We start from the raw sequence: 14,272 nt of genomic DNA, 5'->3' as shown, positions 1-14,272 counted from the left end.
TCTTAGTATACTCTCAGAGTGACAGACGTGGGCGAGCAAATTCAGCTTTGCAGCACCGGCAGGACACAGTATCTTGGTCCTCAGCGAAGGACCTATGCGATACTTTGCGCGGTAAATTGGCTCACACCGTATATTGCAAGAGTTATCCTGCAGGCGGTAATAACATCAAACTTTTTCTTGAATTGAAACGTAGCTCTTACCAGCAAGGACTCTATCCGTCCTCACCCTCAGCCCGAAACGAACACCAAACACACTGCTGCGCTCCGCAGAAGGGCTGGGTTTTCAATGGGAGCATACCTCCTCCTCCAGGTGCCACAGTAAAAAGACTCAGCACGAGTCAAGCAAGTCAGTAAACACACCGGAAAAACATTTTTCATTTACTGTAAACACACTGTTTGCAGTAAATGGCAAATATAAGTTTCACTGTGCATGCTTGACAGAAGTGCACCAAATATGAAGTGTGCATATAGTGACATTCACCATTTTACAAAAAGCACTGGTAAATATTTTGTCAACAGTAACCTTGGGGCAAGTGCATTTCTCTTAGGTCGAGTATCTAAACTAAGGAACTTGCCCTGCAAATCTAGTGGGATTTTTAAGAATTTACAAGGCCTTTTAGGGTGATGGCAGGATTTCTTTGGGTTTGAATGCCACAATGTAATAGGAAAGGGTAATTAGGATGCATAAATACCAACAAACTAACATAAACCTAAAGGAAAGGGAACTCTCCGAGACCCAATTCACCTGCTGTCAGTAATACTCACTGTTGTGAAGGCATGAACATGGGCTTGCACAGCAGCAGCGAATTGAAAGGGTCTAAAGCATTGGGCCAGGAGTTGGGTCTGTTGCTCAGACGGTGAGTTGATCGTGGTGTTCGCACTTCTCAGTGTTAACCACAAGTATTCACTTACAGTTCCATGTTTGTAAAACCTTGATGTCTGAGATGCCCTGGACCTGGAGTCTCACTGGGGGACAGTCCTAACAGGTGGCTTCGACTCCCCCTATAAGCCGGTGGATCAAGTCCCTGTTTCTGCAGGCATATAAGCCCTCTGACCTGTCCTAAACGCCAGATCCAGGGTCAGTCCACGAGAGCGATGGCCGCCTCTGTGGCTAAAGATCAAGGGGTCCCTCTGCTAGACATCTGCTGGGCTGCCACCGCTACACCCAACCCCTTTATTAGGCACGACCACCTCAACGTTGATGGCCCCTACTCAACTTCCTTTGTTGTTGGGGTTCTTGGTGAAGTATTTCACTGAATTGGGGGCGGGGCTCCTTCCTCTGTTCTGACTCTTTACTGATGTTGCACAATAAACTGGGTGCTAGGTTGGTGGAGAATTACGCCTAGTTCCACGACGGACAACCCGCCTCTCCTGCCGGGGGGGGGGGGGGTGATTGTGCCCACGTCTGTGTTTTAGGACCTACTGCAGAGTCGTGGCTAAGTGGGAGGATGTATCTCCTGTGACTGGCAGGACCGAAGCCAGAGGATAAGAAAGCTTTGGAAATAGTTCCTAGGGAGGGCAGGACGCGCTCAGTGGTAAGTACTGGGACGAGGAAGGGTAGGACTAAGTAATGAAGATTGCCGGTAAATATCCTATAATTGTACTTCAATGCTCGAACCTGACCCATCTCACCTTCCACTGATTCATGTAGTCTCCCCACACATCTCAATCGGTAACACCCATGTGGAAAACACATTGCTGCCAGACACCTTGCTCTTCAAAGTTACACAGTAGAAGTCTCAAGATCCGAATCAGCACCCCCCCAATGATGTCTTTCTCCGGGGCTTCTTCAATATTTTTGGGGCGGAGGGCAGCCAACTATTAGGCTGGTCATGCTGTCCGCCGCGGACTCCATGGAATCGGGGCTCATCTTTTTAGAGAAAACACAATTTTTCCACTTTCCAATTGCAGTCGCACGTCCCCCACCTCCTCTCCATTACCCAGCCAGACACGGTCAAAGACTGCCCCGCCTCAGCTGCTCACATCCGAAGACTTAACTCACCGCTCCTCGAGAAACCTGCCTCTTCTTAGGCCGACACAAGAGCTTCCCCAATAATGCTTGCCTGCTACTAACTCTCCTGACCTCTCGTGCGCACTGCGCATGCTTCACCCGGCACAGAATCAATAACAGCTTTATTCAACAATGTAGAGGCATGAACAAAGTGCCTGTTCATGGGTAAAGCTGTTGAACAAATTAACGTCAAACTCGGAAAAGGTACAGAAGACTAAAATAACATTTTACCACAGCAGTATGTAAATATGTCTTACATTTTAGTGTTCAATAAAAGTGTTTTAAATAAAAAATATTAAGCTAATGCCTGGTAAGTGTACTACTCGTCACAAAACAGAAATACTACAGTAAATCATAGATCTTTATCAAAACTATGCGAACTGCATACAAAGTTCATTATACCACGTCCTTACGGAAAAAGCAAACACATAATAAAGAAATCGGCGATTCTTGCCAACCTATAAAGGATGTGCAAACCAACGTGTTTTGAGTATTTCTGCCCTCTGTGCTTTCCTCTGATACTGAGTACCTCTGTATTGCCTTACGGACCTCTTAAACCGGAACTAGGCGGAGGGTAGTCCAAAATTTACGGCGGACTAGTAAGTACGTGTTTGGATGGAAGCACGTCGTAAACGCCGGACGCAAGTGACACATCTCTTAGACGCCAGAGGCCAGGGAGTGCACGTGCAGATTTGTACCAATCACCTGCCTTGTTTATCTGTGCGTGCCCGGAACTCGCATCGTTATCTTGTGCACGTGTGCTGTGGAGAATAACTGTTGTTGGCTGCCGGATTCCTCGACCTGTGTCTGGTGGTTTGGGTAGAGGAATGGAGGAATTCCCGAACCTCCGATCCGAGCAGGTATTCGTCAGTCACGTGGACGATGCCGTAACCTTTTGGGCACAGTGTTTGGACAGAGGACACGAGCTGACAAAGGTATCAGACGACCTAGCAAGGATTTGCCCGACAATGGATGCTCTCTTTGGGGATCCTGATTTGGGAAAGATCTACGGTGCTTTATTTTCTGAAGATAACTGTTGGTACAGATGCAGAGTTCAATGCGTAATTAATGATGAAAAGTACCAGGTGACCTATGTTGACTATGGAAACTCCGAAGTGCTCAACACGTCACGCATTGTAGAACTTCCAGAGGAGTTGCAGTTTCCAAGCATAGCCCAAAAATATAGACTCTGGGGGTTGCAACTTTCTAATCCAGATACAACTGTGTCACAACAAGGTACAACATTTTTAATCAATATGATAAATGAAAAGCAAATAACTGTTCGACATAAAGTGACGTACAAAGATAATACTATTGTTGTACAAGCAGAGTATTGCGATCTTGATATCGGTGAAGAAGTTTCAAAGAAGGGTTTTGCTTTGAAGTGCAAAACTGTTCCCAGTTTTAACAACAACAAAGGGAACATAATGGACCTAATGTGCCCTGGTGTAAAGCCACATGTGCCATCAAATTTAAGGAGCAGACCGGTTGTTAGTGCCCCTGCAGGTGACCAGAAGAGTCCACCAGATAGGTTACTAGGACATTTTAATATCCATACTCCTTCCCTGAGCAAGAATGAAAACGTTTCAGGAAATGATAGGCCAGTGACACATTTGTCTCCAGCAGTTAGTCCCGATTCTGCTGTCTTAAAGGACAGTGAGCTGATGTTAATTGAAGAGAATAAAAGACTAAAATGTGAGTTGGATCTCATTCTTAGGAAATGCCAGTCTCTTGAATCTGAAATACAACTTCTTCATGTTGAGGCACAGAAAGAAAAATTAATTGTAGATGAAACATATCGTGATCTAGAAAGAAGTTTTCAGACAGCTGTGGGAGACACACTGAGGAGTTTATCTGCAAAGATAGAGTTCCTTAAAGCTGCTAGACGTGAAAATATAAATATTCGTTTTGGTGCTGATCTCTCTGAGGCGATAAGACTTGTTTCTGATGAGTGTATTACTGCACCATCCTCCTTGGAAAAGCTGGACGAAATTTGGAAACAGTACGATCTTGCACAACAAATGATTAATTTGTGTAAACATGTGGATGAAGTAAATGCCTTGATTGCACAGCGCAACTGTATACAACAAGGCCTTTTTGTGGTAGTACAAGAATTTATTCTGGAGGTAGATAAACTACCCCTTACTGGTCGCACAACATCTTTACAGCAAATATCTCTTTCCTTAGAAGCTGTATATGGACAAGTGACAGGCGCGTACTGTTCAGATAGAGCATTCCATGACTTCTATGAATGGAAACAAACTAAAATTGAGGAGTTCACCAGGGTCCGACATGATACAGATGAGTCTCTGCAAGTCCTGTTCATTTGGTTTAATGACCTTGGAGAGTTTTTTGACCTTACATCTTCCATATCTCTAACTTCTGACCAAGTTGTGGGTAACATTGATGAGATCCTTAAGAAAGTTGAATTGGATATTGACAAGGAGCTGGACATATCTGTAGTTGAACGAAACGAAAGTGACAACAAAATCATCATTGGTGCTTATAACAAAGTTATTGAGAAGATTAAACAGGAACAGGAACTTATCAAAGTGGTGATGTCCAAACATGCCAAGAGTATTGACTTTGAAACGCAGATGTCTGAATGGCACCATAAAAGTCCCAATATTGATGATCTATTGATAATTAAGAAAACTCTAAAAGGACTAAAAACCCAGCTACGGTGGAAATCAATTGAGCTAAGAAGTTTGGAAGAGTCTGATGAATTTACTGCAACCGATGTCATGAAAATAAAAGAAAATATTGCTATACTAAGAAGCAAAATATTCGAAGAAGTATATCGGGAACAGAGAGAATATGAGAAACTTAGCAGTTTGGCACAAAAATGGTTCCCCGAGTTGCCACTTCTTCATCCAGAGGCGGGAATTTCAATGTACATGGAATCTGGTGGGCTTCTTTCAGGTACTCTTGAACGAGAGCTTTTCGATGCAGAACCCTTGAAGGAACTTAGCAGCAAGAGGCCTGTGGTTCGTGCTGATGTCCAAGGTCAGAAGGTTCTGCTGAAGGGCTATTCTGTAGGTGTTGATACAGAAACAAAAGTGATTGAGAGAGCAGCCAAATATCACATAGCATGGTCTGTGCTGAAGGAGGAATCTGGTTTGTTGCCACTGTTGTTTCTTTTCTTTTGTAAGTCGGATCCTTTGGTCTATTTGATTGTCCCATTTCATCCTGGGGAAAGTTTGGAAGAGGTTCAAACAAATAAACCTTTAACCACAGAGGAAGTTGCAAAAGTGATGAAGGGGGTTGCTCGTGGCTTGGAGACACTACACAAAGCCAACATTGTGCATGGATCAGTACACCAGAACAATGTTTTTGCAGTAAATCGCATGAAAGGAATACTAGCAGACTTTGACTTCACCAAAACAGACTATCATCGAAATCTGATAAACTCGGTTAGCTATCTAAACCTAACTGCCCCCGAAGTGAGAACCGGGCAGTTCATTTCCACATCATCAGATATGTATTCATATGGCTGCCTTCTGTTGTGGACGTGTCATGGGGACTATTGTAAATTGAAGTCTGATGGAACCCCTGATATTGATAAGGTTGGCATTGCTTCCAATCTCAAATCTCTGCTTTCAAAGCTTGTCACCTGTACTGACCGCATAACTGCCACACAGGTTATTGAAGATGATTATTTTCAGATACATGCAGCTCGCAAAGCTATTGTTGCCAGCAACGGAATGGATGGAGAAAACGCCAATAGGGAAGCTGGTGACTTGATCTGAGTTTCTGAAATAGTTTATTGAAGTTAAAGCCTGTTAACAAGTCCATGACTCTGAAGAAGAAAGCTAATGAAACGAAATATATAGTTCCAAGTTTTTGTTTTTTTATATTTAAAATTTCATTTGTTAATGGGTCATGTGTTTCAGAAACTGTTAACCTACTGACAAAATGTATGGCAAAAGGAGTTTATGCAATGGAGTATTGATGATTACTACTGGTAAAGGGCATGGTATAAGTTAAAAAGCCAAAGTGTCAAAAACCCCAACTGCCATAATCACAAGTGGACGCTTAGGTTTTAGGGTTTTGTTTCATGCCACAAAAGTTTTTTTTGTTCTTCAATTTTTTTAAAGCTGCCCTTAACATAGTTTTCAGTGGAGGTGCTTCATGAGTGTGAAGCTGACATCAACATTCATTTCCACTGTTCTTTGTGAACATTGAGACTATTTATAGATTTTCTATTTTGTAACTTGCACCTATAGATATTTGGAATCGTGAGTTTAAAAGCGGATTAGAAATAAAGCCTGCAAAGTACAATTTTGTCTCCCCTAATACCTGTTGCAGGACCTTTTTGAAACGAACAATTCAGCTGTGTACAGGTGTCTTTGTGAAGATCAAGTTATAATGGTTAATGTGTTCTAGAAGATCTTCCACAATCGCCCCCTAACTGCAAATGCATGGACCAAAAGTACCATTGGCTCGCCCAGAGGTAGTGCAAGGCAAAATGAAGACATAACTCCACTTGCGGATACGAGTTTGAGATGTAAAAAAAAGCATATCTATAGTACTATAAATCCAACACAACCCACAATAAAATATCTTCTATTTATTACATTTTCTTCTTAACAGCAGCCCCAGATCAACAGTTCCCCCGTCCCAGCTTTTTCTTTCACTCTCCACCCTTCACATTCTATTCCCACATTCTACAATCCTCATGTATTCTTTCAGTGTTAGCTCTCAGCAACTGTCTGCATTGTTTGCTTGAGACATTTGCATCATTTTAACATATTTATATCTTTCATTTGTACATACTATTTCAACCTATTATTTACATTAATTAGTTCATGGGTCTACTATAATCAAATCCCTATTTAAATTGATTTGGATGTAACACATCTCCTTCCTTTTATACATGTATTCCTACTTCACAACTTACCAGCATGTTAAAAAATGTAACATCACCACTCTCCTTTACTTAACATGCTGACCGTTGTCGCCTTTTTGCACCTTATCGCAGGCTTCTCCTGCACAGAACTTTGGCCACCCTTTCTTTGTTCCTAACCTCTCCATTTCCAACCTCACAGAATTTCCAAAGTTCTCTTTGACCACCATAATTTCTGAATATTTTGAGCATCCCTACTGTAAATTCCTGCCTAACTTTATCCTTAAAGTAGCATGGCAGTGTAGGGAAGGCATGGTATCACAAGTATTGACACTGACACAATGGATACAATTTGTAAAATCTTTATTGAAATGGTGAGGGTTGGAGAAACTCCTATTTTGCCCTATAACTAAGATGGGAGTAGTCTGGACCATCAAACGATAAACAAAATGGGCTATGCTAACAGAACCTAATGCCTGCCCTATCTCTTGTACAAAAGTGTAAAAAGCAGACATGTATGCAAAAGGAAGAATGTTTTCAAATGATAACGTGGCTGAATTAGCTCTCTGCCTCACAGGGTAAGGTGATCCTTGTAGGCAGGATGACAAACTCTGGCTCAGTTTCCAACACAGTACACAGTTCAAAACCATGGATCGAGGTTCGCCTGGCCTTTCATGTTAAAGTCTCTTTCTCTGACTTAAATGTATGTTTCAACCAAAACGTTCACAAAGGTCCCCCTCTGCCGGGCTCAGACCTCTCATGATAAAGTTCAACACAAAGTTGCAGGGGGTGTTGGGGCCCCTTGCCCAAGCTTAGTATACTTTGGGTCTCCCTCAATCGGGCTCGGACACCTTTCGGATGTCAAAGTCTTCTTACGGACCACCGCAGGAACACTTCGACTAAACGTTCACTATTTTACTTTCACTCTTGCCGTTTATTCACCTTTTAGCTTCAAACAATGTACCTTTCACTTAGACTTTGGAATGGGCTACTTCCTTTCACCGCACCACGGCATTACTTAGTATCGCTGATCTCGCAGCTGCATTTTACTTTACATTTCATTCACAGGTCAGCCTTTCTTCGTGTCTCATCCACATGTGTGCAGCCTTCACTTGTGAGATGATGTTGCTATTTCATTAAATTGAACACACAATGGTCTCTCAGGTTGCTTGCCAACTCACCCCCTGTTGTGTGCGCTTCTTTCTTGTTTTCCAATTTTCGAGTCAAGATTAATACCACAGACTTGGCCTCGCCTCCCCAACTCTGCTGTTCACCCGGGAGGGTCGCTGGCGTCCTTGAAACACAATGCAATCTTCACTTGTGGGATCTGGCCTTGTCTGCGTGTCTTTTGCTGTCTGTCGGGGCAACGACCTCCAGTAGGGAAGCCTTGGGGTTTTCGGCCCGCTGCTCTCATCCCTTGCACTTTTGCTCTGCACCAGTAGGTGTGCCCTGCTTGTTAGTGTTCCGCCTTGCCCAGAGTGTGTCTTTAGGTGTTGAGGAGAGCTAACGGGTATTAGATGTATGCACTTAGGGTAAAGTGCCTGACTTTTCCTGACCCAATTAACGGGACATGTCGAGTACGATGCAAGGGAGTTATTCTGGTCACCCTCTTCCTCGGCCCAGTGTTTATGTAAAAAGGGGGGTGGGTTGGGACTGCGGTAAATCCTAAAAAATAGGATGGGGTAGATGGACAAAAGAGGGCGGAATACCGCCTCTCACCATCGGCTATCTCACCCAAACTCCCCGAAGACTCCTCACCCAGGTGATCCTCCCGCACTGGTCCACCCCCAGGAACTGGATCCAAAAGCGATGGCCGTTTTCTAGTCGCCTGGATGACACCCTTTTGTTTCTCACATAAGTGACACAACCACAATTAAATTTGTCGAACCTTTCGGGAAGCTTTAAGCATTTGTCTTTATTGTCTTCCTCACTTAAACCTCATCCAAATTCACCTGGCGAACATAATCTTGTTAGCCCTTCGTCTTATCAAACGGTTGTGTCCTGTAGTGCCAACATGTACCGAAACATCCCCTCCATCACAGCCTGAACCCAATAACCTCCAGTGGCTGTTGCAATCCTAATAGCATTCATCAATGTCCTGTTAAAATGTTATACCACATCATTCCCCTTGGAATATAATAAAAAGCTGTTGTGGCATATTGTATTCTGTTCACCTCCAGGAACTCCTCAAGATACCTAGCAACAAATTGGGGACCATTATCTGAAATCAACTTTTTGGGAAAACCTTATCTGCAAAACACAGATTCCAAAATCAGAATCCTCCCCCTTGCACTATTTCAATCATCACAAAAACTTCTGGCCATTTTGACAACAAATCCACTGCTACAACTACATAACTTCCTTATGTTCCTCTAGCATTTAACAGGCCCAGTATGTCTGTAGCCGCCAGATCCCACACTCACTCTAGAACAGGGACCACCTTCATGGGTGGCGTTCTCGTCTGTAAGACTCTTTCCCCACAACTCACAATCATTCTTGTTCTAGTCTGCATCTCCCTCCATCCTATATCACCAATAAACCTTTTGTCTTGCACATTCCAAGATGCCCTTCATGCTAATTTTCCATGATGGATTACCTCCTACACTCTGGGACCGCCACACAATGCCCCCTAACTAGCATCTTGCCTTCAACTCCCAACTCGCCCTTTACTCTGCAATAACCTTTGAGATCCGCACTTGGCTCTTCCCTAGGCCAGCCCTCGCCCATACTTCCTTGTAGTTTTCATCAACTTCATGGCTGCTCAACCAGTCTTTTCCAACATCAACTTTGAATTGACAAATACCTCTCCCTCCTTCCCATCATCAACCAGATCATGCTCTTCACTTCCCTGACTCTCCATCTCAACTACATTCTTCAACAAAGCATCAGCGACATGTAGTGAAATGGGGAAACCACTCCCCCCCACCCCCCCTGGGGCCAGCCCTTAGTGCAATATAACTCCTAATCACCTTCCCTCACAAGTACGAAACTAACAATGAACTCGGTCTGGAAGAAAGCCACTCGCCTAGAAGATTTTATGCTTGCATTTATTTACTACATAAACTAATTAGAATCAAGCAGCAGTTTTCAATAGTATGGGAATTGAGGTGCAAGCTGAGTAATACAAATTATCAGTCACAGATGAATATGCAATTATTCTTACGCTTCTAGGAATCGTTGATGCTGATACGATAGAATCACACTCAGGACCCACCCCACTCAGTGCCCGGCACCGCTCAGGGACTGGCCTAGTCCCCGAAAGCCTGTACACGAGCGGGGATGTGATGCCAGGAGCCTCTGCCCTCTAGTGCTGGCTGGTTGTGCAGACGCTGTTTCTACGTGCACGCTTCTCGCAAACGGGCCAGAAAGAGTCCCCGCCTAACTGGCCCAGGTAAAGATCTCCTATTAGGGGCTGCATGTCAATCACTATGACGTACTAGCTCTTTGAGAATCTTCTAGGCCCAACCTTCTTTGCCGCAAAACATGTTTTTGCCTGGAAAGTTGCAACTAGAAACTGCCAGTCTTGGCTCCCAGGCTCTGTGTATGTTGTTTTGGGAAGGCCTTCTACATTCCTGTTTTATCAGTGCACCTGACTCGCAGAAGAGAAAGGCTGCGCAGGGCTTCTTGCAAAACTAGATGTTTGTCTCAAAAAGGGCCTTCGCAGTTAACCCCTCGCAAGCATGCTGGCTCACTCAGTTTGTGAGGCCTGGCTGGTCAGCATTTTCCTCCACGCTTCGAATAAGCTCTAAATATATGCAAGATAGCTCAGTAGGTTAACGCAAGTGCCTAGATGCTTTTCACGACACCACAACATTCCGATCCCTTTTTATATATTTCATTTCATAATTGAATCTTGCATCCCTGTGATCCATTGAACAATCCATCTCTGTATTCTGTCAAGATCTCTCATGCTTAAAATAGAACCCATTGGTTTATGATCTGTAATCTGTCCCATACATAGAACTTGAATTTCTCGACACCCCATACGCAAGCCAAAGCATCCTGTTCCAAAACTGAATGCCTCTTCTCAGTATCATAGTCCGTGCAATGCCACGGTATGCATTGCTGTACACTCCGGTTGCACCAATACACATCCTACACCAGTCTCGCTAGCATCCGTATAGAAGTATACTTGCAAATCATCTCTGAAACCTTTCAAAACTGGTATGTCTACTAAACCTATGTGCTTGGATTCTTCCTCCCAACTGTTACTTCAACATACCTTCAAATTTGTCTTTATTAATCCCCTCACATTTTTTGTTTTGTCAGCCAAGTTCTGGATACACTTCCCCTAATATTCGATTAAAACCAAAAAAAGATGCATCCTTCCCTTTATTCTCAGGAACCTTCATGTCTGCTACTGCCTCAATTGCATTCAAATTTGGTTAAATCCTATGTTCTGGCAATTCATGCACCAGGTAGTCTACCTTGTTCCTCCTGAACTTGGATTTTTCCCATAATATGGCTAAACCCACTTCTCAGCACTTCTCTCAAACCTGCATCATTTTCTTACTTCTGCTTTCCCCACACCAATAGGTCATCCTGAGAAGCCTTGCCACCATTCATCCCACAAATATTTTATCCATCACACACTTGAGGCCGACAAGGCCAAAAGGCATCATCTTACATCTGTAGAAACCAATGGGGTTATGAACGTTTTATGGTCCATCGAGGCAGCATGCAATCAAATCTAATGATGTGCTGCCCTTAGATCAAGTATAGAAAACATCTTGGCTCCATCAATTTCTGCTATCAAGTCATTGATTGTTAGCAAAAGGAAACAAGTCTATCACATTCGTGTTCAAGGTTCTAAGTCTATACACAGCCTAAGTGCCCTTCCGCACTACAGTTGGGCTTATCCACGCAGCTGCTTCTGCTACTTTTATAATGCCCTCATCTTCCAGCCTCTTGTTTTCACCCATTATCCCTGATCTCGGCACTCTTTTCTGTCTGCAACAAAATTAGCACCATAAAAGCTGTGGATATAGCTTAGAAACCCTTCTCTCCAATCTGCCCACCTACTGGGCTGTTCACCCGGCGTATGTAGAAAGAGTGGGGGGCCTGGCATGTTTGCCATGTTCACTCCTTATGCTTGAGTGAGGAAACTGGATGCAGTCCAATCAAACCCCCTTTTTCTTTTTTTTTCTCCTTGCAAACGTAGCCATGAGATTAATTTTCATTGTCCACAGATCGCTTCTCAGTTGCCATGCAACTGCAGCACTGTCTGGAGGCGCGTCTTAAATGGGTGCTCGTTGCCTGTTTACCATCGACACGCCTCAACGACTTGCTCATGTGCGCGCAGATGCATTGCGACTCGCGACTTCCTCGGTCACAATCCTCATGGCAATGCCATGTTCATGAACTGTTCGTGAGTCCAGCTCCTCCCACTGGTCCCAAAGATTAGGAGTTAGTGCTGGCTCACCTCAAGTTTAAGAACTGCCCCACGGCCGCCTGTCGCTTTAAGGACCAGGCTCGCCTGGGCTGCAGTTGGCTGGGTTTAACACCAACAGCACGTTTCCAGTATTATAAATCAGACAGAACCTGCAGTAAGATATCTTCTATTAAATGTTCTTCTTAGCCCCAGCTCAACGGTCCTCCTGGCCATTCTGGCGCCTTCTTTCACTCCACCTCCACATTCTGTTTGCGCATTCTCAATTCTTTATGTATTCTTTGTGTTCACTCACACTGTCTGCATTGTTTGCTTGAGGCATCAGCATCATGTAAACTTATTTACATCATTCATTTGTACATACTATCTCAACCTATTATTTGTATTGATTTGTTCATGTATGTATTATAATGAAATCCTTATTTACATTGATGTGATTTAGATGTAACATACAAACGGAGAATACTTAAGAAGGGAGGGTAGCTCAGGGACAATGCGTTTGTCTTGGAAGCAAAGCACGCATAGCAACACAGGTTTGAATTCTGGTCCCACATTTAGAGACTGGTCTCCGGTAATATAGTACATTATAAAAGATTAATTACTTTAAAATCGATATGAGTTTTATAATGTAAGTCAATGGGGACTACAATATAATAGCTGTCATGGGGCACCGGGCCCCATATGCCAAAGCTGTTCTAACCCAATTGTCCTTCTAGATCATCTTTTTTAATATGTTCGCCTTTTTAATCTACATTCAAATGCGTCATTGGAGGCCTTTAACAAAAATGAAACAGTCACCCAAAAGTGTTCATACCCAAAAAAATACATGAATCTTTATTTCATAGCGTATGTATCATAACATAAAACTATATTGTATGTTGGGAAGTCAATAGTGACAAAAGCAATGTGTCATTCAAGAAGTGGTTTATTTAGTTTTAAATCCTGGAAGGGGTTGGACCAAATGCCTATAGGAACAAGGGTAATCTCTACAAATGATGAGGGAGTTCCTAATACTAACCGTATCAGAGGTGGCTCAACACAAAACGGGCTATTTGTTATGTGCCCAACAGTTCATACCTGGTCTTACAAGTCTTGTACCTCCAAGGATACTCTAATCTATAACAATGTCTGGAGAAAGAATGAGGCCAATGCAAACTTGGATGTCCTGAACTAAAACACAAATGTGCCTGTCTTTGGCCAAACGAAAAATGTACAAAACCTATACTATAATTGTCCAGCTCTAATCCATGACACAAAAGGAATAGATTTCTCCTGGGGTAAAATCTTCCCGTATTTATGCACAGTTTGGAGCTCTCTCAGTTCTCTGGTTCCTCTGCCTTCTCTTCAGCCATCATATTGAACTTTATCTTTATTGGTCTTTTCTTCAGTGCTCCTTGCTGGATAGTGTGGTCTATGCTTGATTTCGGAAGATTCAGCCAATCAGGTTGGTTTCTTCAAGGCCTTGTGTCTACCTTTTAGGATCTTTGTAGAGCTCTGGTTTCTGTATATCTGGTTCACAAATTTCTCAGCATTCAGTGTCTGTCTCTTTTAATCTTCCACATGTTTAAATTTTCTCTGGCATTTGACTCACTTGCTTGTCGAACAGTGACCTTTGCTGGCGTTCTGGGCTACCTTTCTACCAAACCTTTAAATATATTTTATTGTGTGTTTCTCAGTGTTCCCCTGTACAGGGTTTCTCTTACCTCTTAGTACTCAACACGTTGTTACCTAGGTCTCACCACGGCATTGATTCTTAGCCTTAAGAGATTTAGGTCTCTTTGTCCTTAATCCCCAGCATTGCTTTATATATGTCTCTCGCTCTCTTTCACTAAAGCTTTATTCTCAGAATTTGGGTGATCAGATGTCTCCACAACCTTGTTTTCAGAGCGCTTGCTTGATTGTGTCTCTCCTCCAACTTTGGTTTCACAGCACTTCCATAATCGGGTCTCTCCACGACATGGGTTTCACAGTGTTCACTTGGTCAGATCCCCACATAACCTTGGTATCACAGCAGTCACTTGTCAAGT

At 43.2% G+C, this 14,272-nt stretch overlaps 2 protein-coding genes across 2 annotated transcripts in view; one reads left to right on the top strand and one right to left on the bottom strand.

The window, feature by feature from the left end:
• The window catches only part of SF3A2 (splicing factor 3a subunit 2), a 432,784-nt gene extending 430,716 nt beyond the window's left edge, over positions 1-2,068 (bottom strand). The window contains exon 1 of the mRNA XM_069649520.1: positions 2,002-2,068. The gene's annotated coding sequence lies outside the window, so the exon portion shown is untranslated. The remainder of the gene's footprint in view (positions 1-2,001) is intronic.
• A 568-nt stretch (positions 2,069-2,636) lies between these two features.
• LOC138575922 (serine/threonine-protein kinase 31-like) lies at positions 2,637-6,291 on the top strand. Its single transcript, XM_069649518.1, has one exon. The coding sequence runs from the start codon at positions 2,838-2,840 to the stop codon at positions 5,757-5,759; it is 2,922 nt and encodes a 973-aa protein (XP_069505619.1). The 5' UTR covers positions 2,637-2,837; the 3' UTR covers positions 5,760-6,291.
• The last annotated feature ends 7,981 nt before the right edge of the window (positions 6,292-14,272 follow it).

Source organism: Ambystoma mexicanum, chromosome 1p (genome assembly GCF_040938575.1).
Source record: "Ambystoma mexicanum isolate Mex_15411 chromosome 1p, UKY_AmexF1_1, whole genome shotgun sequence".
Classification (NCBI taxonomy): domain Eukaryota; kingdom Metazoa; phylum Chordata; class Amphibia; order Caudata; family Ambystomatidae; genus Ambystoma; species Ambystoma mexicanum.
The sequence above is the reverse complement of the archived record's forward strand: the minus strand, read 5'-3'. Positions and strand labels throughout refer to the sequence as shown.